General features: G+C 30.9%; 3 protein-coding genes and 1 pseudogene across 7 annotated transcripts; all 4 read right to left on the bottom strand.

Moving 5' to 3' along the window:
* Positions 1 to 1,978: 1,978 nt before the first annotated feature.
* On the bottom strand, positions 1,979 to 3,192 carry LOC113873125 (casparian strip membrane protein 3). Its single transcript, XM_027511116.1, has 3 exons — positions 2,948 to 3,192; positions 2,721 to 2,844; positions 1,979 to 2,194 (listed from the first exon to the last, which is right to left on the bottom strand). The coding sequence occupies exons 1-3, from the start codon at positions 3,190 to 3,192 to the stop codon at positions 1,979 to 1,981; spliced, it is 585 nt and encodes a 194-aa protein (XP_027366917.1).
* A 2,968-nt stretch (positions 3,193 to 6,160) lies between these two features.
* Positions 6,161 to 7,324, bottom strand: LOC113873169 (casparian strip membrane protein 1). Its single transcript, XM_027511172.1, has 3 exons — positions 7,080 to 7,324; positions 6,842 to 6,965; positions 6,161 to 6,376 (listed from the first exon to the last, which is right to left on the bottom strand). Exons 1-3 carry the CDS (start codon positions 7,322 to 7,324, stop codon positions 6,161 to 6,163), a joined length of 585 nt encoding a protein of 194 aa, XP_027366973.1.
* A 3,356-nt stretch (positions 7,325 to 10,680) lies between these two features.
* LOC113873099 lies at positions 10,681 to 11,832 on the bottom strand (annotated as a pseudogene).
* Positions 11,833 to 13,388: 1,556 nt separating this feature from the next.
* LOC113873481 (probable UDP-N-acetylglucosamine--peptide N-acetylglucosaminyltransferase SPINDLY) lies at positions 13,389 to 26,316 on the bottom strand. 5 transcript variants are annotated; one of them, XM_027511611.1, is made up of 18 exons: positions 26,008 to 26,316; positions 25,283 to 25,708; positions 23,435 to 23,596; positions 23,147 to 23,322; positions 22,830 to 22,905; positions 22,216 to 22,344; positions 21,983 to 22,102; positions 21,828 to 21,896; positions 21,670 to 21,751; positions 20,950 to 21,044; positions 19,710 to 19,774; positions 18,525 to 18,723; positions 17,554 to 17,748; positions 16,576 to 16,670; positions 16,332 to 16,467; positions 16,012 to 16,229; positions 14,998 to 15,125; positions 13,389 to 14,385 (listed from the first exon to the last, which is right to left on the bottom strand). In XM_027511611.1, the coding sequence occupies exons 2-18, from the start codon at positions 25,691 to 25,693 to the stop codon at positions 13,952 to 13,954; spliced, it is 2,790 nt and encodes a 929-aa protein (XP_027367412.1). In that variant the 5' UTR covers positions 25,694 to 25,708; positions 26,008 to 26,316; the 3' UTR covers positions 13,389 to 13,951. The 5 variants fall into 5 exon arrangements, with proteins under 5 accessions (XP_027367412.1, XP_027367413.1, XP_027367416.1 ...); XM_027511612.1 differs by having other exon boundaries at positions 13,456 to 14,385; positions 25,283 to 25,740; XM_027511615.1 differs by having other exon boundaries at positions 13,456 to 14,385; positions 25,283 to 25,656; positions 26,008 to 26,285.
* Positions 26,317 to 26,464: the final 148 nt, after the last annotated feature.

The following is a 26,464-nucleotide window of genomic DNA, read 5'->3' as shown; positions in this document are numbered from 1 at the left end:
TTTTGGTTATATGATATATTAAAGGAAATGATTATCATGTGGTTAGACTATCTCTTTCTTTAAACTCAATTTGCATGAAATCAACGTATACATATTTAGTTCTACTTAATCAACTTTCTTTTCTACACATTTTTCTGAAGTAAGTATATGACAACAATGGGATGGTGTTTTTAAATATTATTTGCACCAAATGAAAGCGTGTTCGTTTTCTATTTGAATTTTTTCTATGGTGTCCCAAACTAACTTAGCTCACTTTTTAGTCCCGGTGAAATTCAGACCATGCGACCCAAAGCATTTATCAGTTTTCAAAGAAAGTTTTTTTTTTTTTTTTAATTTTTTTATAATCTATCATTTTGAAAGTTTGAAATAATGTTAACTGTAACTTTTGAACAGTTTTCCTATGTATTACAAAATCACTCTATTTTCATATTACTTTTTATTTTCTTTCCTCTTATTTTCTCTTTTTATTTAAACGGTACATACAGGAAATAATTAAAAACTAATAAATAAAACTATTAAAAATTATGATAGAAATATTTAAATAACATTAGTTAATAAACATTATTGTTATAGGACGTTAAATTTTAATACTACTTTATTTTGAGACGAATTCAAAATATTATTATAATTATGACATTATCTTTGAATTCAAATAAAATATTATTTTATTCGAAGTTATGATAAATATTATTTAAGTTTAATTAAATGACAGTAAAAATAAATAAATGTTTATTCCATATATTCATAGGCTAAATTACTAATATTTTTCTTTAATTAATATTCAAAGAGCACTCTATATCAATTTAAAAAAACTCAATATCCGTGTGTAGATTCAAGTGATAGGGAACTTGATTTTCTTAAAAGATATCGGATTCATGTATTGTGAATGTAAAAGTAAGCATTAAGAGAATTTTACACCCTGAAGAAAGTCTATTGAGCTAAACTCAGATTAATCAAAACTCAAGTGATTTGTATATATATTAAGATCAAATAAAAAAAAAAAAGAAGAAGAAGGAAAAGTACAACTTCTTTTCTTGTGTGTATTGATATCTTCGGTTGATAGATGTTAGAAAGTAATGAATTAATTCCTTATAAAAAAAGTTGTCAATGCATTACCTTTCTTAACAAGGCCTTTTTCTTACATAATTTTCTTTTAATTGACGAGACTTTTTAATTTTTATTTTATTGGTAATTTTTAATTGACGTGACAATGTAGTTAAACCAAAAAAATGAGATGAAAAATTACTAATTATCCGTATTAAAACAGAAGAAGTCTAATGCTTTTTTGGCCCAATTTATCCCTCAACCTTCAGCATATTTTTAATATTTTTTCTGTTATGTTTGCTATAAATATCAGAAGCTTCTAGATAGTTTTAGCTATATATTGTAATAATATTTCTTTATTTATTCTTTTATTTATTTTGTCTTTGCTAATGCTTATCCAATAGGATCTTATCTTGTAAATATATTGCTCATGTTGGAATAATCAATTTATTGAATATTTCATCATTTAATTCTATTTTACACACTTATCCTTTTCTTTTTTTCTTTTTCTTAACTAATTTTGTTGTTACAGTGTCGTTATGATTTTCTTTTAAAATATTATTGTTATGTTCACATTTTTCTAATAATGATGCGTTTAATTTTGTTTTGTTTGTAGGAGATTGCTAGAAACCCCCGAAAATGTTATTTTATTTTCAACTTTTGTTTTCTATACTTGAGAATAAGGAAACTACTGGAAAAAAAAGTAGAGAAAGAGGCTCAAGAAAATTGAACATATAATCTCAAACTTATAATATTAGAAGTAAATAATATTGCATCGAAACATTTGCCCAAATCAATGCAAATAATCAACTTTGACACTTCGGTACTTCATGAAAGGAAATTAACCTTACAACCAAAAGAAAACTTCAGGAATATAGCAAACACAATAATAATGCAGGTAACTTAAGCCCCTGCATGATTGCATCTTACTTTTCTAATTTCTTCTAAGGGCCAAAGCAGACATAACAATCAGCAACACAAAGATAACCACAGCAACGAACGATGACACCACTGCTCCACTGGTTTGTGCGCAAAAATCTCCAAATTGATTGCATATGGCAAGCCAGTTAGAATCTTGATTGCCGTTGTGTGCCAAGTAAACAATGGCAGCAGCAGAAGCACCACTAGCAGTGGCCAGAGTCAGAAATACCTACATATCATACACAAATAGATAATTTTTTATTCAAATTATGACAATGTTTAAACACTTAGTAAAAAGATCCGTGTCAGGTAGTTAATAAGTAGTAATTTATCACAGTATCAACAATATATTAAGGAGTAATTTTTGTGATGAATTTAATTAGTTCCTTTAAACACTTTAAAAGATAAAATACAGTTACAAGGCATTACTAAAAAAATAATAATTAAAATTTTAATAACTTTATAATTTATTATACATTTAAATGTATTTTATCACAATTTTAATCATTGATTTTTAAATCAATTACTTTAACTATACTTCAATTATTTTCCAAAAAACACTCTTTCATTTTAAAGAAACCAACCCCAAATTTTAAATTAATACAATACCTGTAGCCCAATTAATCACGAGGTCAAAATGAATTAAAATAACAATTATTATTTCAATATTATTTTGAGATTCTAATTAGCTATATTATAAGTAGTGACTTTACTAAATCTAATTATTATATATAAGGTTTAGGGATCATAATTACTGTGTCTAAGATGATGAGGAAAAGCCTAGGTCCAGCTGCATGAGGGCGTATGATAGTAACTATAGAGAAAGGAAGGGAGAGGACCAGATAGCCAGCAACAAGTGCCATTGTAATAACAAAAAACCTGCATTATGGTAAGCATTGGATTCAGTGTGAAAGTGCAAATTAAGATGAACGTTTATGAGAACATTTATAGCAACTTATATAGAGCGTTTAGTGTCACGTACTGGAAAGTAGTAAAGCTATCATAGCTAGCTTCAAATTGAAAGAACTGAGTGAAGAAAGGGAGAGTTTGATCACTTGTTCCCATAGTGGCAGCAGCACCAAGAGCAGCAGCTATGGCACCTAACCTTAGAATGAAATCCATTATGGCTACCCCTTTTTTCCATCCTCCTGGCCTTTGGGGTTCACCTAAAACTACTTTTCCCTTAGCAACATTGCTTGATTCTGGGACATCAATAGTGGTTGACATTGTTTTACTTTGAAATTTTAGAGAAGCTTGTGTTCTAAGAGGTGTGGTGAAATGAAACAAAAATATGAATGATAAGACCCAGCGATGCAAATTACCTTGATGGTAGTAGATTATATAGAGTGACAATGGTCAACGTTCAGATATAGGAGAAGGGAGAGTGGAGTTGTTGTGAAACCATTCCCACTTGATACTTACCTTTTTGATCACAAAGCAAGTAGAGGTTTTAGAGCACTATCATATATTTTACTTATTTTTATTGAAAAAGGATAATGGTGTTTGGAGGGATTTGGGACTTGTTAAATCAAATTTGCATGAGGTCAAGCAGTGGACTTTGTTCTCTTAACATCAAAATATATTGTTGTTTTAAAAGCTACTCTATAAAGGAAAGCTATATGAAACAAGATAGTTACCATAATTTAAGTTCTGATTCCAAGTTGTTGCTATAATTAGTCAACCAAACCGCACAGCCTCTTTAATTTAATTACCGGTGCTTATTGGAACCTTCGTCACCCTGTGCCTAATTAGGGCAAGTTTGTCAGAGGATTAATATATTTATGTATATGTATATGTATATACATATTATGAGTAAGATTTATTAAATAAAAAGTAAGACTAACTTAATTTTTTAATTTTTAACATTTTAATTAATAATAAATAATATATTTTTAAAAAAAATGTTATTTTATTAACATTACTATATTTATAGTATCCAAAAATTAATTATATATAACAATCTTAAAACCAGAGTTCAGAAACATGAAAGATTAAACAAGAAATCACATAAGAGGACATTAACACTATATCTTAAGTAAGAAATCATCAGTCACATTCACCACCATGTCTTGTCTAATAATATTTTACAACATAAATTAAGATTAAGTATAGACCATGCAAAAGTTCAGACCTGTTAATTTTTATAAAACGGATATTTCAACTTATTTAAATGGCTATTATATAAGTGTTTTGTATATTCGTCTTCCTTTTCTTTAATATTAGAAATGTCAAACAAATATTGGAAGAGCCTGAGCCTTTTTTACCCCAGGGGTAATCTGAGTATTTGGAAGAGAAAGTTTCCAATCTTTGTGAATGGTTTTAGATCTAGAAGATTAGTTGCTTTAGGAACTATGTTACCTTTTTGGAAGCAAATGACAATTGTTTTAAATTATTTTTCTGGCCAGTTATAGTTTCATGTCTATTGTTGGACCTCGTTTCCCACAGTTCAAACTCATGGAGCAATGCATAATACCTATTCTGGTTTCATGTTCTATATTCAATCAGAATTTTTCTTTATGAGGTTTCAGAATTAAAATATTCTGGTCTTTACAAGCAAATGTTTATTAAGCAAAATAGAGACTGTTATGTTGGCTACTTGGCTAACTACAAACAAATCAAAGGGAAGCGAAAAACATAATCCTGGATATTACAAAAGTCTGGTGAATAAGAGCTATCTTTCCTGCCAGCCTATACATCTTGTGAATTGATATTATCTCCAGTGACTGGCTCTCTCTAATAGGGTGGGATTGGGATTGCTTATGGTGTCCACTTCTAATTTTGGTTCTAGAATTTGTTTTGTCATTAATATCGCCATTTTTTTCCATATAATTGAAATTGAGTTTCTTGTGATGTTGCAGGCAGATGCAAAAACCATCCGGTTTAGAGAGAAAGTCTTAAAAGAAGGGTAGGATATGGAAGGATATTATGGACCTGATGAAAAGAAGGTTGCCAAGGTAAGTAGAGAGGACTAAAATGTAAATTTTAATTATAAGAACTTATTTGTAAATAAGTGTTGATTATAAAAATTAAATATATATTTTAACTAGACATTAAAAAAAATATTTAGAAAAAACATGAGTATTGAATAAAAATATCATAAAATTTTAATAAACAAAAAATTTATATTCTAAAAGATAAAAATATAAAATATTAATTTTAGTCTTTATGATTGAGTTTAAACATTTAAATATAGTAAAATTTTATTGAAAAAAATTATTTCTTACACTTTTATAATGAGCAAGTGTGTATTCTAACTAGAAATTAACAAATAAATAAATTTGTTTAGAAAAATATATTTATTAAATAAAAAAAATTACAAAAATTTAAAAGACTAAAATCTTACCTGTTCAAGCAAATTCATATATAATGTAGTTTAATATTTTAAAGATAGTGAATCAACTTATAAATTTTATCACTTAATTCTATGATTTCCCTTTAACCTTTTACTTCTTGTAAAATTTTATCACTCACACTGAAAATTCCAATAAATAACTGATGCATGTAGCAAAGATTTCAATTTAAGCCTATGGTCCTCTTTATTTTCCACCTTTCAATCATTTATAATGTCCAGTTGCATTTAATAATAATTATTAAATATTCTTTTTAAGCGGTAAAATTAGAATCCTTGTTGACGAACCTTTTACATCGAAGAAATGAATAAAAGTTAAAAATAAATAGTATTAAAAACTGCTACCAAATATTTTAAGAGTAATGATTAAATAATCAAAGTAACTTTTATTTAAATATTATTATAAATGTATCCAGCCATCATAATTTTCAATACACATCTAATGTAATTCTCAATACATATCATTTTTATCTGAAAGAATTTTATGTCTTTATTTTTAAAAATTAAGATAATAATAATTGTTAATTTTTTGTCTTTATTTTTATCTAATTTTTAAATATTTTATACGTTTATTATAAATATGAGAGAAATGTTAGGAAAAGTTATATTAAAAAATAGTTTTTTTTTTTTTAAATTTAGATATTATCTCCTTAAGTGAACAAATATAAAAATGAAGAAATATAAGAATATTCAATTGCAACACAAGTAATGAATTAGGCACATCATGAGTTTTTAATACAAGGAAGTTAAAAACCTCACAACCTGAGAATAACTTAGGAAACAGAATAAACATGAACAATAATAATACAGGTAATTTAAGCCACAACCAACATTCTTAATTAATTTTCAAGGCTTGGCAATAGCCAAAGCAGACATGACAATCAAACATATGAAGACAACAACGGCAACGAACGATGAGATCACTGCTGCACTGGTCTGCGCACAGAAGTTTCCAAATTGATTGCAGATCGCTAACCAGTTCGAGTCCTGATCGCCGTTGTGCGCTAAGTAAACTATCGAAGCAGCTGAAGCACCACTAGCTGTCGCTAGAGTAAGAAACACCTGCCATATGGGTTCACAATTCACACACACAAGTTCATTCAGCCGCTTTATAACTAGTAACATCCACTCCAAAAATTCCCTAAGTTAATGGAAATTAAATATTAATAATTAGAGTTACCTCTATTAATATATACTTTGTTTAAAAGATAGTGTAATGTTGTAACTCTACCATGTATGATGTATCATATACGTAATGAATTTTTTATTTAGTGCAACATTGTATATAATAAAAATTTATATATAATAAACTTTTAACTAAAGTTTACAATATTTAATGTAATTCAATGTATTAACACTATTAAATGTTACACTTTCTAAGAAAGTTTTAAAAAAAATCTATTAACAAAAGTTCTATTATTTGAAACAGTAAAATTGATATTATATATCATTATTTTTTGAAAATTGTTGTCTTAGAACTATGGCTAGACTCATATTAGAGAAATAATAAAGATCTAGAGAGCTCACAGTGTCAAGGATGATGAGGAAAAGCCTTGGTCCAACTGCATGGGGACGAACGATGGCTACAACAGATAAAGGTAGGGACAGGACAAGGTAGCCACCCACTAAAGACATTGTAATAACGAAAAACCTGCATTTTGTTAAGCATTAATGCGTTTCTCATTTGGGGGAATAATAAACTGGCAAGAGTAATTGTTTTGCAAATTAAGACATAGAAATTAGAGAATTTTAGAAGGTTACAAACTGAAAAGTAGAGAAGCTATCGTAGCTAGCTTCAAACTGAAAGAACTGAGTGAAGAAAGGGAGTGTTTGATCACTTGTTCCCATGGTGGCAGCAGCACCAAGAGACGCTGCTATGGCACCTAACCTTAGAATGAAATCCATTATTGCTACCCCTTTCTTCCATCCTCCAGGTCTTGCGGGTCCAATTGCTACTGCTTTATCTTTAGCAACTTTACTTGATTCTGGAACATCAATGGTAGTTGACATTTTTTGCTTTGGAAATTGATTATATACGAGACTATATATATGTATGAATTAACGAGACCCAACGATGCTAATGTCTTGATTACTGAAGCTTATATATAGAGGGAGAAAGAATCAGACTTGTTTGGATAAGTGAACTAGGATTTTGTGGGATGCCAAATAGCGAAGTTGTTATGAATATTTTGTGTCTAAATATGTCATCTTTTCGTAGCAAAGCAAGTGGAGAGAATGTTAGGTGTGAGAGAAGCATATATAATTTATTAACTGAACAATGCTGGAAATTCTTAGAAAAAAAAACAAAACAGGGGAGACAAGATAAATAAGTGATGGAAAGAGAAAAAAAAATATAGGGTAAGAAAATTATGGTAGAAATAATATTGTTTCATTTATTTATTTATTTAAATTAATATTTAGTTCTTTTTGTATTAAAAAGGGTTGTGGCATACGGTTTTCATTTCCAACTTGTTATGATTTGGACTTGAGCCGAAAGAATATGTGACTTGTTAAATCAATTTAATTTGGATGAAGTGAAACAATGATTATTATACTATTATGGAAGTAATAAAACAATAAATCCTAGCTAGCTAGTTACTACAATGGAAATTCAACCAGTTATTCTAAGTAACGAAGTCTCTTCAATTAATGAGTTAACAAAACCACGTATATAGCCACTCTAACCCATTGATGAAAGAATTAACAAATTAAGTTTCATGATTCCATCCGTCAACTAAACCACGTAGCCTCCCTAATCCATAACACTTATTGGACTCTTTGTCATATCCTATGCTTAATATTATTTGGCAAAGTTACGTCACATAAACTCAAGAAACTATTTTTCCACTACAAAATTCATTAATTGAGACCTACAAGATATATTTCATGATGAATGACATTTTGTTGGATCACTTACTATTTAGTACGCATATCTTAAAATCAGGAGTAAGCAAGTATTTTAATTGAACTTACCCGGTGATTAAAGAATTAAGATCTACAAATTATAAAAAAAAAAAAAAAAAGATAAAAAATACAATAATACCTTTAAATATTTTTTATTTTTAAATCAATATCCATAGAATTGGTTGATATTTATCATATATAGTTAGTTATTAATGACATTTATTAAACTCAAGTCGTTGTGTATATATTGGTTATTTAAAAAGTCTTAAATGATATTGATTAATTAAGTCTAATAATTGAATGTATTAAGTAGTTAGATTGTGTTCAATTCTTACATTTTTTTATATTCACTGTTTTCTTACATTTATTTTTTATCCTTTTTCTCTTTTTTATTATTTTTCATCTCTTTCTTTCTTTATCCCATTGTACATGACCCAAAACAAAGTCTCAAATAACCATTTTCCACGTTATGTTTGTTTTACATTCAGTTGGTTGACCTTTTACTTTTTGTCTAATACCTATAGCGATTATTAGAATAGCTAGGAGATTAAGATTCTATTTGTATATAACACAGTTTGATTTAGTGTATTTGCTTGCAGTGGATAGAATTAAGGGGCAGTGATTTAGTGGGGAGAGCATACTTGTTTGGATGCTCTTAGAAAAAGTAGGAGGAAGCAATTTTGTATCAATCTACTGTTAAGAAAAACTCAAATTGAGGGGAAAGGAGAGGGACTGCAGAATTTTACTTTATTTTTGTTTTGTTTATTTTTATTGTTAAATCATTTCTGTAAATATAAAAATATAAAAAAAATAAAAAATATTTTTTATTTAAAATGTTATAATAAAAAAAATTATTTTTTATGATTATTATAAATATTCATCTAAATAAGTAGAAGAATTTTTTTTCTTTTCCTTCTATTTCTTTACATCGAAATAAAATACTCTTTTCATCATATTTTTACTTTTTTTCTCAATCTCCTATTTATTTCTTTTATCTCTCGTCCAAACATTAATTCCATTTTCTCACATTGAACGTCCCTATGATAATTTGCACAAATAATGATAACTATTAAATTCATTTAAAAAATCGTGCAAGGTTTAGTTAACGGAAAATCAATTAAAAAGAAAAACACATGTCACATGTTTCAATAGTAGTGTGTGATCTAAATTAATTTATGTACATGTTTTAATTACACTTAATAATTATAAATTAATTCATGACCAAAAATAATTATTATAAATTAATTTTATTCAACTTTAAACTACTGTATATACTTAGACACTTAGTTTCAGATTGAATAAATTTTTCAATAAATACTTATAAGAGTTAAAAAAAATGAACAAAACCTCCTTCATAATTTAAAAATATTTTATGCTTCTTTTTTGTTTAGAAATTTTTTATTTTAACTTCTTTTATCTTATAAAAAAATTTATTTATTTATTTATTTATATCAATTTTTTGAAGAACTTTACTCAAACTAAGTCCTTACTCTCTCATTGGTCGACTCGTATAACTCCATTTTCAGAGAAAAGTAGATCGTATTGGTCCAACTTAATTATCGAAATTGAAACTTATGTACAGACAAGCTTGACGTTAATCTAACTTAAGTAAAACTTACTAAACAAGTCAAGAGTTAAAAACTTTTTAAGAAAGTTAAAAAAAAAAGTTAAATTTTAAATCATTAAAAAACTTTATATCTAATAGATCAATTCATTTAAATGAATAAATAATTAAATAAATGAAATGTTAATACTATATTAAATTTATGTTATATTGTTTTAAAATTATATATATGTTAAGTTTAAAAAAACTTGTTAAGCTACCTGTATGTTATGCTCATCACTTGTGTTTACAGATAGATTTCCACACTTATTTAAAAAGCTTTAATTACTATAAAATAGAATCTTAAATTAAGCCATATTTTTAAAATAATTTTTTTAACTTATGCAATATTATGTATGATAAAAAAAAAATTATATGTGGTAAGCTTTTACTAAAAATTACTTAATACAATTCAATTCACTGTGTTAATATTATTAAATAATAAATTTTTTAATAAATTTTATTATATATAACTTGTTATCCTATACAATATTGCATAGATTAAAAAATTATTTCTAAAAGAAGTTACACATTAAGAAAATATTTGAGGCTGTTGTGGAATTTTAATTTTTAAATACAAATTTTAAAATAAAAGATGTTTAAATAAGATATAGTTAAATAAACTCTCAACATAAATTTCATAATTCTTGTGAAGTGATTAAAGTTTCGTATGTATAAGATCATAAGGGGAGGTGTAATTTAATATTCCATAGCAACATCTTCCCAAATCAATACAAGGAATCAAATTGACACGATTCAATTGACTTCATGGAAAACTGAACCTGAGAAAGACTGGGAAAACAGAACTACCATGCACAACGTAATAACAATACAGGTAACATAAGCCTCTGAATCTATCTTAATTCTCAATGTTTCCCAATAGCCAAGGCAGACATCACAATCAACAACACAAATATAACCACAGCTATGAACGATGCCACCACTGCTGTACTGGTCTGTGCACAGAAATCCCCAAATTGATTGCATATGGCAAGCCAATTTGAGTCCTGATTGCCATTGTGTGCCAAATAAACTATGGCTGCAGCTGAAGCACCACTAGCAGTCGCTAGAGTAAGAAACACCTGCAATATCATAAAAACTTAAGAGTTGTATTAATTGGTTCTTAGCCAGCAAAATCTCTTCTACTGAATTAATTACGGCCTCTTGTGGATAAATTATCGATGGGAAAATAAAGGGTCTTGCTAATCATATAGGGTTATTGAATGAGAGTGAATATAATTGAAGTGTTAAAGAACTTACAGTGTCTAAAATGATCAAGAAAAGCCTTGGTCCAACTGCATGGGGGCGTATGATGGCTACAATTGAGAAGGGTAAGGAAAGGACCAGATAGCCACCCACTAAAGCCATTGTAATAACAAAAAATCTGCATTTTGTTAAACATTCAGTTTCTCATTTCAGTGAATAGGACTGAAAGCAACAAAAAAAATCCTATACGAATTTTTTAAAATTGGAAATAATTTAAAAATAAGGTTATATTTTTTAATGATATGTGAAAATAGCAAAAACAATATATTTTTAAAATCTAAAGAAAGTAAGGGATTCTTTGGTTTCAAAACACGTTTTTGTTTCAATTTAATTTTTACTTCGAATAACAAAACTATCCCCTTAATTTCATTCTAGTTTAAAAACAAGAAACAAAATGAAATAAACAGAAATATATACATATAAAACATTTTATAAAAAACTAAACAAACCCTAATGTCATGTAGAGTCATAATAGAAAGTAGAATTTTGAAGGTTACATACTGGAAAGTAGTAAAGCTATCATAGCTAGCTTCAAACTGGAAGAACTGAGTGAAGAAAGGGAGAGTTTGATCACTTGTTCCCATAGTGGCAGCAGCACCAAGAGCAGCCCCAATAGCACCTAACCTTAGAATGAAATCCATTATGGCTACCCCTTTTTCCATCCTCCTGGCCTTGGGGCTGCACCTAAAACTACTTTTCCTTTAGCAGCATAGCTTGATTCTGGGACATCAATAGTGGTTGACATTTTAACTTTGAAATTTGAAATAAGCTTGTTTTATAAGGATATACGAGACTGTAATATGAATATTCATATGGTTTGACTGCTGAAGCTTATATAGAGCAATAGAATGGTAAGCATTAGCTTGGACAAGGGAAGTCAAGCTGAGTAGTTACGAAACCATTCCCACTACGTATTCACTTTTTGATAATAACAAAGCAAATAGGTGTGCGAGAAAGATTCATTGTTTATTTTACTCCTTAATTAAATTTCTTTTTAAAAAATTGGGAATATGATTGTCAGCGGACATGGGGTTTCTTCAATAAAATTTGCAGAATGTGTAACAGCGGTTGAATAAGGCTGTCCTTTATTGCTGTTATCACCATCAAAGTGTTGAATGATATGATGAAAAAGCTATGAAAAAAAAAATCGTAGTTACTATAATTGAAGTGCAGAATCCAACCTGCTGCTATGACTAACAACAAAGTATTTAATTAATCAGTCAACCAAACCATGCAGCCTCCCTAATCCATTAAAGCATATATATTAATTAATAGAGTCAACCAAACCTAATAAATCCATTGATGCAAGGAAAAGATTTTTTGACACACTAATTTAGAACGTATACAGTTCATTGAATAAAAAATAAATAGGAAGAAGAGAGGGAAATATGATATCTAGTGAATAATGTGATAAGAAATGAAGAGAGGAATTAAAAGAATAATAATGGTGGACGAAGAATGCAAGAGAAATAACATGAGAATTTGGATTCTTTGTTTCCCCATGTTATGTTTCTTGCACAACAATATTCTCATTTTATGTTATTCACTAATTATCCCAAAAAAAAAAACTACAAAGAAATATGACTCCAGAAACAGTTCTTAATTTTGTCTTCGTATCTTTCTTCTGTTATATAATAAATGTTAAGTAACGAGAAATATGAGAAAAACGTTTTTGAGAAAAGTGAAAATATCATTCATTTAGAATAGAACATTCAAGAATAATATATTTTGTTGGCAAAAGTATTGATTGAATGCATTAACTGACTAAAAGTAGAGGTTACGATATTAACCATTTAACATTCCAATTATTAATATATACAATTCAACCAATAATTCACTGCTAATTCGAATTGATGGCACTTAACTGTACTTACAAATTAAACTTTTATACAATATTTTAAATATTAGATTGATCATTAAACTGATAAAGATACAAATTCAAAGTTCAATAATTCAACCATAAATAAATTTTGACTGAGAAAAAATTCTATATATATATTAAGTAGTAAATTACAAAATATCAAAAAAATAAGACAAATTAAATTCATATTAATACTATATATTTTTACAAGAAAAAATTAATAATAAAAATTTGTGTATACAGATCTTTATAATTTACCATTGAATTTTTATTTTGTTAAAAAAAATTTAAAATTTATAAAAAATATAAAAATAATAATTTTATAGAAAATTAAAACTAACCTATCCTAACCAGTTTTCACCGCTTGCTTTCATCAACTTTGGATCAGTTGGACTTATTCTTTGCTGGTTCTCAGTGGTTTTAAGATCAGCTGATTCTCTAAGTTAAACTGATGAGACAACTCACCAATTCTCAATTCAATCAGTTGAACAAGCGAGTCCAGTTTTCAAAATAATGCCTTTATATCCCTCATCTTAGAATCAACACACATTTATTATCGGATACTACCACAGCAATCTAAATTTGTCCAGTCCTTTTCATGTAAGGCCTGTTACACACTCCCCCACTATAATCTGACCAACAATACCATGCTAGAAAAAGGACAAAAGTAAATAAATATTACACAATTTACACTCTCAACTAGCTATTATAATTCGGGAAAAATGTGTTACATATATTGAAGGATGCCATTCAAAGCAGCATCGCTCCTTTGTGTATCCACAGCAGTTGAGGACACAAATCGATTTGATAACCGTTGCTCACACACTTCTTTCCCAGGAAAAAAAATTGTCATTCTATGAAAATTTAACTTTTCTGTGATACTGTGGTTGCTGCAAGCCCCTTCCAATATCAACCACAATATACATCATGCCAACCTAACACTGCACCTATTGTAATACAGTTTAACATCCTTGAATCACTACAAAGGACTCCAAGATGAAATTCAACTTGAACCCACCATCCCTTCCTTACTACTGTGATTCAATGACCCACCATTTTCTTCACAACTGTGATTAAGCTTCAGCGGTTGCGATGAACTGAATCCGTTGGCCTTGCCAGACCCAGGGCTGCCGTCACTTGAGTTTGTGGCCCTTGTTGGCTCAGAGTTATTATTAGATGGTTCACTAGTAGATACAGGTTGTTGCAACAACTCCATGCGCTTCAAAGATGGAACATCTCCTTTACAATATCTGCGCCACATTTGCCGATAGGTTGACTCTAGCCCGATGGTAAATTTTGCTCCATCACAGAGAGGGGAATTGGACATAAGATCTCTCAGGGTCATTCTCAAATTTTGAAGAGCTGAAATGTCAGAGGCTAACTTAAGAGCCAAGTTTACATAGTCATCTTCATTTTTGGCAATCAAATGGCCGAGACCTGAATTGTTAAAAGTGAGATATTTAGTAGTTTTTACGAAGGTAAAGATGCAAAACAATATTATGTTCTACATACTATTTGATGTAAGATTGCATATCTAACAACCTCTCCCAAGAAAAAGAGATGGTAATAACAAACAATATAAAAGAGCACAAACATATAGGTACCAAGAGAAGTGAACGCAGTCCATTTTTAAGGAAGTGAACGCAAGTAAGCAATTCATTTCATCAAAGTGAAATAAATGAAAAATAAATCAGGCCATGTCATGTCACAGGCGATTTTAGATCAAGGCAAAAATCTTCCATCATGCATCAATGGCTGTCTTGCTGTGATAAAAAGTTTCCCATCCTTGGAATTTGACAATCAAGACCCAAAGGGCACCGGTGTACCAACGGTAAGAAAAATAGATTTTGAAAGATGCTTTTGACTTACTTGGAACTGTGCACCTAACTACACATAGCAAAACAAGTCTTATCCCGCTAGGTAAGAACCTAACTAAATATAGCATTCTTTTATATTCTTATCCTTTGGTGATCAAAAACCTTAGCTTATTGCTTGAGAATTATGCAACCAAGAACTATTAATTCATTCGGAAATAATGCAGTTCCTTACCAACTTTGCTAAGAAGACTAACACCAACATTGTGTGCATGCACTGAACCAGCCATTGTAACACAAGGAACTCCCATGTATAAAGATTCACAAGTTGTTGTCGTTCCAGCATATGGAAATGTGTCCAAACTGCATGGTAGGACAGAACAGAATAATTTGTATTATGGGCAGAAAATACAAATAAATGGGTAAAACCCCAACCATGATCCATGGAAAATTTAAAAATCAATGTATGTAAACAAATTTCTAAAAATTTAATTTTTGACTGAGTTCATATGTAGCTGGCCTCACCTAGTGAGATAAGACTTGGTTATTGTTGTTGTAATATATGTAAATAAATAAAATTTTCATAAAGGTAAGCTTAATAATATTTCAAGTAGTCATTTATTTACATGTTTAACAATCAACAAAGTAACCAAAAGAGAATCTGGTGATCTATATTTGTGGAGTCTTTCTAGTCCTTTACTAGATACTATTGGTATGATGCTGTTCAAAAAAGGATAGCTAAATAACTACTTAGTTAAACTCTGACACTTACCCAAAAAACCACTCCCAATGTCTCTAAATTTTATTGTTTCCATACTATACAGTATTTAGCAACATAAACAACAATCCTTAGCATAGTGAATTACAGAATTTTAGGAAGCAAATAAATTTAAAGAGTTATTTTATTTTATTTTTTCACAAAAACAGCATTTGGGGTAAAAGCTCTTGAGCAATTTGAACGTAAACATTTCCAAGTAGAAAATAAACTACACAATAAGTTTTTAAACTAAATGATGCTACATGCCTAGTTGAGTCACTCTTTCAGATTTTCATAATTTACATTTATACTGAATTGTAGTCATATCTAACTTACACTAAAGATACGAAAAAAAATGTGAATACAAAAAGAGAGGGGCTATACATGATAAAAGATTCGTGTCAATACAAAACCAAAATATGTATGAGTAATAATAAAACAAGTTCATCCAGGACCATAAAAACATCTAAAGAATGCAAAACCATATATTACCTGATGTCCATCAGAGAATAAGCTTGCATATGATCATGGTTAAGAAGAATAAGGGGCAGAAGATCAACGCGCAGTGGTTCCAAACCTAACTTCTCTAGGGTTGAAAGAAACCTCTGTCTCACACTATCACAGCAAAATGGTTTACATTTTACCACAAGACGAGAATTTGGAACTGCACACAGTATCCTTGCCCAAACCTGCAATACTTTAGGTGTAATCTGATGACATAAAACAACATAAGTCAGGGGATACATGACTTTTACAATTTGCTACTGATAAACAAGAACAGAAGTAAATAATATATTTAACACTATCACTACCTTGGCAAGATTGTTAAAACTACCAAATGTAATGAAGCCATTGGAAACAGCAGGAGTTGGACAAACAGGACCAGCCTCAGGGGAAGGAGTGTAACAAAGGAAGCAATCTGGTAATCGAACTAACTCTTCAACATGCCTGTAATTTGGGGAAAATATCATTAGAAAATAAATTACAATAAGAGTAATAGAGAAGAAGTGGTCTTGTATAAATCAATGACAAGAAAGTACAGAAAATCAAGAGTACTTCTGCTTTGTTTCAGGAGGGTCTGCCAGTGAATCAGTGATTCTATAATCAATTGTAGGCAATCCTGTCGTGTTTGGATAACCAATCCAAGTCACCTGTATCTCAAGCAATATGTTACAATTTCACAAAGATCAAACTAAATATATTCAGCATATAATGGTAGCATAATGCATGTTATGATGAATGATACATGCCACTTTGATGATTAAATTTAGCACGCATATGTAAATGGCTAAAGCTATATATGTAACATCAAAACAAAAGCATAGATGAAAGACATATATACCTTATAGTTCAAAATTTTTGATATCACAGATAAAATTCTTTAAATATTAAATATAAGGGTATCTGCCTGGCCTAATTAAGCTGCTTATCAATATGCCAAATGTAGTAAGATAAATTTGTTAAGATGTTCCAAATTGGCTAAGAACATGACTAGAATACTCCTTACAAGACTTAAGCAACCCGCCTCCCTTGAACTAATTTTTGGGGTTAAGTTGGGTCTAGTCTATTTCTAAAATGGGATCAAAATACACCCAATTGTGATGTTAGGGAACCCTTAGATGTCCATTCTTGCAAATTTCACACTTTACATATCCAATCCTAGGTGTGAGAAGAATGTGTTAACATGTCCCATATAGGCTAAGAATATGGCCAAAATCCTCCTTACAAGATTTGGGCAATTTTCCCTTGACCTAGCATTTGGGGTTAAGCCCAGTCCATTTCTAATAAAACTAAGCACTGTTAACCAACTCTTCCAACTTCTATTACACAAAAAGAAAATTAATTTTCATTGGAAGAAATTACGAAGAATGTGTCAAACATTAACACTACAGAATATAAGTTTGCATCTTCACAAAAACAATATACTAAGAAATAGAGACTGAAAATAAAAAAAGAATATAGTACGCAATGTATGAAAAGTTATAAGCAGACAAACAAGGGGGAAAAAACTACATGCGGATATGTTAAAAACACCTGAATTGGAGCAGGTCGACATGCCATCATTCCCAGCTTATTGTTTGCAGTATGACCAGTAAGTTCTACCAAAATATCAACTTGATCTTCTCTAACAAGGTCAGCGACCTTCTTTTCATCAGTTCCATAAATATCCTTCCATATCCCACCCTTCTTCAAGACTTTCTCTCTAAACCGGATGGTTTTTGCATCTGCCTGCAACATTACAAGAAAATCAATTTCAATTATATGGAAAAAATGGCAATATTAATGACAAAACAAATTCTAGAACCAAAATTAGAAGTGGACACCATAAGCAATCCCAATCCCACCCTATAGAGAGAGCCAGTCACTGGAGATAATATCAATTCACAAGATATATAGGCTGGCAGGAAAGATAGCTCTTATTCACCAGACTTTTGTAATATCCAGGATTATGTTTTTTGCTTCCCTTTGATTTGTTTGTAGTTAGCCAAGTAGCCAACATAACAGTCTCTATTTTGCTTAATAAACATTTGCTTGTAAAGACCAGAATATTTTAATTGTGAAACCTCATAAAGAAAAATTCTGATTGAATATAGAACATGAAACCAGAATAGGTATTATCCATTGTTCCAAGAGTTTGAACTGTGGGAAACAAGGTCCAACAATAGACATGAAACTAACTGGCCAGAAAAATAATTTTAAAAAATTGTCATTTGTTTCCAAAAAGGTAACATAGTTCCTAAAGCAACTAATCTTCTAGATCTAAAACCATTCACAAAGATTGGAAACTTTCTCTTCCAAATACTCAGATTACCCCCGGGGAAAAAAGGCTCAGGCTCTTCCAATATTTGTTTGACATTTCTACTATTAAGATAGGTAAGGAAAATATTTTATTCAATTACCTAGTGTAAAGACCAAATGCACAGAAAATTTTTGAAAATTGACCACATGTTAACAGTATTAAATAAGCATTTTGCAGTTCGCACATGCACATTCATATACAATACCTTGACAACTGCTGAATAAACAATCACTTTATATTTGGTATGGTCATGATAGACAAGGGGAGCTTCTATGAAATATGACACAGAATGTGTAAAATAATCAGGAGAGACATATCCTATCACAAGAGGCCGTTCAGGTTCTTTTGAGTTGTCCCATGATGTAAACTGCGGATATAGTCTCATAAATCGCCTACCCCAGTCCCTGTAAGAAAACATTTTTTTGATAAAATCTCCAGGCTACATGTCATTCTACCTTTTCACATAAAGTAAGTTGATAAGCATAAAAACATTATGGCTGACAAGTTGGCAATTGAACTGCTACCAATCAAAAGCCATGCATATCATTGATCCCAAAACAAACCACTAGCAGAATCAACAAGAAACATACATTTCTAAATATTTAAGTTAGTAACACAAGAATATCATTGATATCCCTACATAACATCGGAATTGTGATTTGAAAGTGTCATTCAGCTACTCTCATGATCATACCAATGGCTTCCACTAGTGTAAATGAACAGTTAAGAGCTTTTGGACAGTTCCCAATACAATGACTAGTTTAAGAGATCTCAAACCCAACATCCAAAACAGAAAATTCAAGTTAATGAGCTAAAAGGTATTTTATTGACCTTTTTGTTATTGAAAAAGGGAGTATTTTTGTGCTTAAAAGTTGACAACCAAGATACAAGAGATCATTTCATCCTACTGACTGATACAGATTATACAAAATTAATTTCTTCTTGCCTTTCAACCTCAACAGCTTCCACTCTAAATTCATGCCTTGATGTCTTAGTACACAGCTAGATGAGAAAAATATTTCTTTCAAATTTTTTCACTTTCATTTTTCAACTTGTTTGCCATTGTCACAGGTAATTAAAGGGCCCAAACTGTTTCTCTCCACCAGCACAACGCATATGGTATATATGTTTCAGTTACAGGCAATTAATTAAAGTGTTTTTATTTTTCATCACCTACAGAAATTAAAAATTTTACCAAACATTTATGAAAAAACAATGAAGTTTATCAGGAAATCGATCAAAGTGTTATTTCTCTCGTCACCTTAGGAAATCATATTTGACATGAAACATTTATAAAATAATCAAGAAATTTGATGAAATATCTTGGATAATAACATTGATCAAATACAACCAAATCAAAATTTAACAGTTTAAATGAGAAAGCTGTAACCTGTGAGCCTCAAAAAGTTTGTCATCGTTTCCTTGATCTATGTAATTCATCGCAAGCAAGCGGTTCTGCACATTACAGTGTATTGAAAAGAGGTATCAATTGCTGTAGAGAAAAAAAAAAAAAAAAAGAGGAGAAAAAATAACCTCCAACAATTACAAAACAGATCATTATTGCAAAAGAAGAAAACCCAGTCACCCAAACCCTTTATCACAACTAATGTGAATATAACAAGAAAATCAAATGAATTTGAATTTAAAAAAAAAAGCTAATACCAAGACCAGTATGATAGGCCAAGTTCTGAATTAGATAGCTATAATTTTCCAAGGAGTATTTTCAGATTTTATTTTTCCAGGAGGGAAAAGAAAGAGAAAATAGATTTTAAAATAAACAACAAGCTGATGACAACGTTCAACTCAACCCACAGTGGACCATAAGTCTATGTCCAGGTTGAAACAGACAGATTACATAAAATACCAGTCGTCAATACCTAATCCCAGTATACCCAACCATTCATTATACACACAAATATGATCACAAGTTTTTGGTTCTTTTATCCAAAACAATGGTTGGAGGTAGCAATCCCCTATGAGAGGTTGTGGCATTTTTAAGAGGTTATGTAGGCCATTAGTCATTTATAAATCCTAGTGAAGTCAGGTCACCTGTTTGGTCAAGCCCACAACTAAATACAAGCCAGTTATCATACCTCTTTTGTTTCAGTCTTAACTCTATTTCTATTTAAAAGGGCGAAAGCCTAAAAGGTTCTTGTGTAAGGGAACATCTTGATGATAATGTGATAAAAAACTATCCCTGGGCCATCACCTTACACCTTAAGAATAGGAAAGTCAGTCCTTTAAAACATTTGTGCTACTAACACTCTTACGCTCTATTGATAGCAGTGTGAGTGGCTTGATTGTCCTCAATGTCCTGTCAGCTTGAATGTCAGAGGAGTTGCAGAAGGGTTAGGCGAAGTCCTCTAAATTAAAAATGATGCCCTATAAAAGTTTAAATACTGATGTAATTTGTCTCAATAGTTCCAACTGTATTTGATGTAATCTTTAAGAAATAATGACAAGCTTAAACTTAGTTTAAATACACATTCTCTGTAAATGATGATTTAATGGTTTTAAATTCAGCAAAAAATGATCTAATGGTTTCATGTAGCATTAACATTGGCAATTTCCGGCTATGCAAAATAATATAAAATCTACAAGAACAAACATTCACCCATAATGCAACAGACCTGGCCAGCATTTCGAGAGTCAGGATCAATCTTAAGACATTGCTCATAAGCATTAATTGCCAAAGCAATATCACCAGCATCCCTGTAAAGAACCCCTGTACAACAAGAATACAAATGATAAGGTATATTATAAAAGCTGTGCCAATAATCCATTGCTTGCAAATTGAAATAAGTCATATTTTGTAACTAAATACTAGTGAAAAATCCATAACATAAAACACCATGCAAAGGATGTTAACACAATTGGTTACAACTTCTCAAACTCCTTTCAAATGGAATGCTTAGCTCAAATTGTTTCCCAGCAATTTCAGCTATCATTGCTTTGGCAGTAGTAATATTGTTTCAACAAAAGCTCTATAAACTATAAATAAACCTCTGACAAAAATGCCCTAACCAAAGAAGCAAGCAGACATGATTCACTTGAACCTATTGGGGCATTATTTGTTCACCTTTTCTGATCATCATGATTAGTCTATAAATGTTGTCAATAATCTGATGGTTAGACGACTCTTTTCAACCAAAGTTGAGATAAGAAAACCATTTTACATACCAATCACACAACCAATGTTTGATAAAAGCCACATAACCAACTTTAAACCTAAGCTGGTAATGTGCCGAACAAGAAGCAGCACAACCTTGACCAAGACAAGCACATTAAGACGTGGCAAAACCACAATGATTAAACAAATTATTTATAGAAAAGATTAAAAAAAAAAATACCTAAGTTATTGTATGCTTCTGCATATGTTGGATTAGCAATGATAGCTTTCTCAATCATACTAGCAGCAGCATCCATTTTTCCCTGGAGAAAGAATAAAATCAGTTACAGAAGGCATTTGATTGTTTTTCCAAATTTAGGAATAGCACAAATACTTAACCTGGACAGTGTATACGACACCAAGGTTATTCAATGACTGTGAAAAATTAGGTTTGATTGCCAAAGCAAGCTACATTACAGAATAAAATATTTTAGATCAAAACTCTATGGAATCAATCCAGCAAAGGTGAAAAAAACTGACATGATAGATGTTACCTGATAACATTCAACTGCTTTGTCAAGGTTATCACGATCTTTATATATAACACCTAGATTGTTACAAGCCTCCGCACAATGTGGATTGAAGTGGAAGGCAAGTTCATAGAACACAATAGCCTATGTAGCATACATTTTCCAAGAAGGCAATTAGTAATACAAGAATGTTGTGTATTAATATTAATATAATACATGCAGATGCACATCTAGAAATATAGGTAGACAAGACATACCATATCAAACTTAAGCATCTCACCATAAGCAACCCCAAGATTATACATAGCATCAGCATAATGCCAATTATAATACAAAGCTTTCTTATAAAAAGCCACACCTCGGTTGATGTCACCCTCCAACTTAACCTATAAACCAAAACTGATCTTCATGAGATAAAATGATCCAAAGTTGTCAACCCATGTCATTACATTATACATGGGAAAGTGAAAGAATAAAGAACAGGCAATAAAATACAATTAAGACAAGGAAAAATTAAACATTAATTGGCAAGCAATAATCATAGGTCATAAGTCAGAATAATTTTCATAAATTTTGTATTTCCAGTAAGCCAGTTTGAAATCTAGTTAAAAGCATTGGTCCTTAAGCAACAAAGCATAGATTCCACCTATATCAAGTAAACAGCTTTATATTATTTCAAATTTGCATTTAAAGAAAAAAAAAAAAAAAAAAAGCTCCATGGTATAACATTTGCATTGCTCGCCAACTCGTTTCAATTTTATTACCAATGCATTATTATTATTCATGTTGAGACGTCATATAATAAGATAATATCAATAAGGTTACTCAAAAACAATTGGTACTATGAGTGGGATGTCATATATATGCACACCTTCGTCCCCAAATCTGTCAAAGCTATGGCCATATTATTCTTTGCAATCTCAAAGTTAGGTGAAACAGCTAAACACCTGTCACAAAGCATCAACTGATATTACAGAGTGCAACAGCAGAGGTCATTACTTACATGTTTGGATTTAGATTAATGTTTGGGAAGAAATCACTTTCTCTTTTTCCAAAAGTTCAGTCGATAAGATTTTAATTAAAACTTATTTTAAACAAAACGAACTAATCCAAAAACACAAAACAAAAAAGATAAAATAGTTACATGTAAAATTTGGCTCATATAAAAGCTCTAGATATATGGACTACCTCTCATAACAAGTAATAGCCGCTTCCAAATCACCACGATTTTTATATATTACCCCCATGTTGCAGTATGCTTCAGCATACATAGGCCTCTCTGCTGCAGCCTTTTCATAGAAATTGAGGGCCATGTCATATTGCATCATTTCAGAATAGACCACGCCAAGGTTATAATATGCTGGCTGCGAGCACATACAACAAGAAAAAAAATTCATATCATGCACACCAAAAGCAAAATAAATTTAGAAGGGATTTAATAATAAAGGTTAAATGTAGGAAATGCAGAAAGATTACAGCATAGTGTGAATCTATTTTGAGAGCTTCAAAATATTTTTGAATTCCTTCCTGAGTGTTTCCTGCAAGCTTTATGTTGGTACCAATATCCGTTAAAACAATGGCAAGGCATTCAGCAGCTGCTTTGTAAGAAGGATCCACTTGTAAAGCCTTTTGATATGACTGTTCCAAGAAAATCATTATCCTATCAGTGATGACTTTTGTTACGAATGTGTTTCATTATGTCAAATTTCAGTAATCGTGCCAAGATTCAGTGTGTCATGTAAATAGTAATCTGGAAATTGTAACTTAGTATTTATTATATTGATTAAACATAAAAATCAAGAGTGTGCTTGGTAAATAACTTAATTAAGCACTTATTCAATCAGCTCTTATCAAATGAAAGCTTATTCATATGCTTGATTGCAAAGCTTATTGAAATAGGTTAAGAAGAGCTTATTTTGACAAGCTTCTATGTGAAACTTACTGAAAAAAGCTACAAAGAACCTACAAGGGGATAAGCCACTTTCATAAGTTCTTACAAATGCCCCCCAAAAGCACAGCATTATTGAGCCACAATTTTCAACATATGCTTCTCATATCACTCACTCAACAACTTCAACACAAATATCAACCAACTTATTAAAATACTAGCATAGAAAATATACTAAACAAAGAGGTAACAGTCAAAACTTTGTGACACTAACTAGGACAAATGTAACACTAAGAATATCTAGGTTAAGCTATGCATACCTCATAATACACTACCCAGGCATACCTTTAAAGTATTAACCAATTGCTGCATCATGCCTAATCTACAACTAGAAGGTAATTTTTCAGTTCATAAGTCAACATACCAAAAGTTATAAACCAGAACAGGGACATGAATAATCAAAGGAAAATTCATCCCTTTATGTCCCAAAATAATTTTAGTAAAACATGCTGGCAGTCTTAGTATCAGAATTCTCCAATTAAAATATGCATGGATTAAATGTATAGTTATAAAATAAAAACAAGTAAGCAGACATACTACCCAGTAGCAAATTATGATGCCTATATATCCAAAATGACATAACCCCATATTTACTCAATAGTCAGGCAATAAGGGACTGAATGGACGTGGATAGAAACAAGATTCTGTACACACGTGAGTATGCAGATCGTGGAAATTTAAGATTCTTGATTTCAGAGTTAGGAAAATTAATCAACAACATACTGAACTCAGCTAAAACTGACAAAGAACCAAAGACTATGATGGCACATTCAAATATGATATGTACAATCTTCCCATTTGAAGTAAAACGTATTTGGGAATTAAAGAAGTTAATATATCATTTGTAAGACTAGAGTCATAAAATATAGATTAACTCTTTACTGTTGTTCATTTGTTCTTGTAAATGTAAAATGTATTTATTCTTTAATGTGTATGAATATGAATAACAAAGATGCTGAGTGCTCTGACTCGGGCAATTCACATTTCACAGAAAATCTTTATAATTTATACAAGTCTACTGTTAAAGTTTCTTATGTATCCTTCTGTGGAAAAGAACTAAAACTACATAAACTTGATGAATAAGCACATACGCAAGCCATAATCAGAGACCAGTTGTAATCAATAAACTAAAGGAGTTGCATTATATGCCTCACTCAAAATATAATAGATGTAGCCTGACAGGTAAAGTGAAATGGAATGCCATCAGAAAGAAATCATATAATCACCATTAGGTTAGTCAAATACAACCTTCATACGACAACAAGAAAATTCATTAACTGAGTAAAGCACTTCACATCTTCTACAAACTGAATTAGAAAACAACAATGCCATCCCATCTCGTCATAAGAACTATTCAACTGGCGACATGAACATACCTCGGCTGCCTCCATGAGGCGACCTTCATCTTTGTACAGAATACCACAATGTGTGAGAGCACAAGCATTTTGAGGATCCAATCTGATAGCCTCAGCAAAACTCTCAAAAGCAAGCCTACCCATGTTCTGCATCTGCAAACATATCCCTTTTCCAATAAAAGCCTCCACATTGCCACTATCACTCTCTAGCACACGCTCATACAGAGCAAGAGCATCCACAAACTTATTCCTTGAACGCAGAATGTTAGCATATGAAACATCATCTTTCCCTTCACATATCTTATTCACCGAATCAGCATCACCACCTGAGCCACTACTGCTAATAGAAGGCTCAGACACTTTCAAAAAACCATTTTCTCCAACTATTTCCTTTTCTCTCCCATTCCCATCATTATCTTCCATCCATGCCATCTGAACCACACTTTCCTAACCACGCACAAAAAAAAAAAAAAAAAACACTTCACATACACTTTTATCAAAATTTGAAATTTTGATCACAAATATATAAAAATATAAATTTAATCACACAGTACAGGTAATTGAAACAGAGAGACTCGAATAACAGTTAAGTCCACCAAATTAAAATTGATCCAAAATAGAAAAAGAAAAACCCTAGGGAGTAACTACAACCAACATTGGGGGTGTGAGAGGGGGAAATAAGAAGATTGAATGACCCAGAAGAAAAAAAATGAGATTTTTAAGGAAAAATTAGGGTTGCAACTCACGGGGTGCTTCTGCAAGGTTCTTCAGCGGCAAGGATAGGGCATGGGAAGTGAGATAGATTAAACCCTCGAGAAGTTGAGCATGTGGAAGTAGCAGAGCAGAAAGGGGAATGGAAGGTTGAGATGAAATAATTGGATGAGTGAGTGGCTTCTGATTCTCGATGTTGTTCTTCGAGGTGGAGTTGGTCGTGGCCACTCTCCCCCTCCGACACAGTGGTTCGATGTCTCCCAAAACCCCGAGAGAGACCCCTTCACACTGCTTCGTTGATTACAACATTGGCCGCAAAGTGACAAGACAGGCTTCGCTTCTTTAACCAACCAAGACTACCCCCTCTTTTTATTACTCCCATGGTTATTATTATTTCTTTTTTTTTTTAATGGGGTATTGTTTCATAATAAATATACTGTTTAAATTATTTATTTTATATTGACCAAATTAATTTGTATATGTGGTTATTAA

The sequence above is a fragment of the Abrus precatorius genome, unplaced genomic scaffold, assembly GCF_003935025.1.
Source record: "Abrus precatorius isolate BTA unplaced genomic scaffold, Abrus_2018 Scaffold7, whole genome shotgun sequence".
NCBI classification, from domain to species: domain Eukaryota; kingdom Viridiplantae; phylum Streptophyta; class Magnoliopsida; order Fabales; family Fabaceae; genus Abrus; species Abrus precatorius.
The sequence above is the reverse complement of the archived record's forward strand: the minus strand, read 5'-3'. Positions and strand labels throughout refer to the sequence as shown.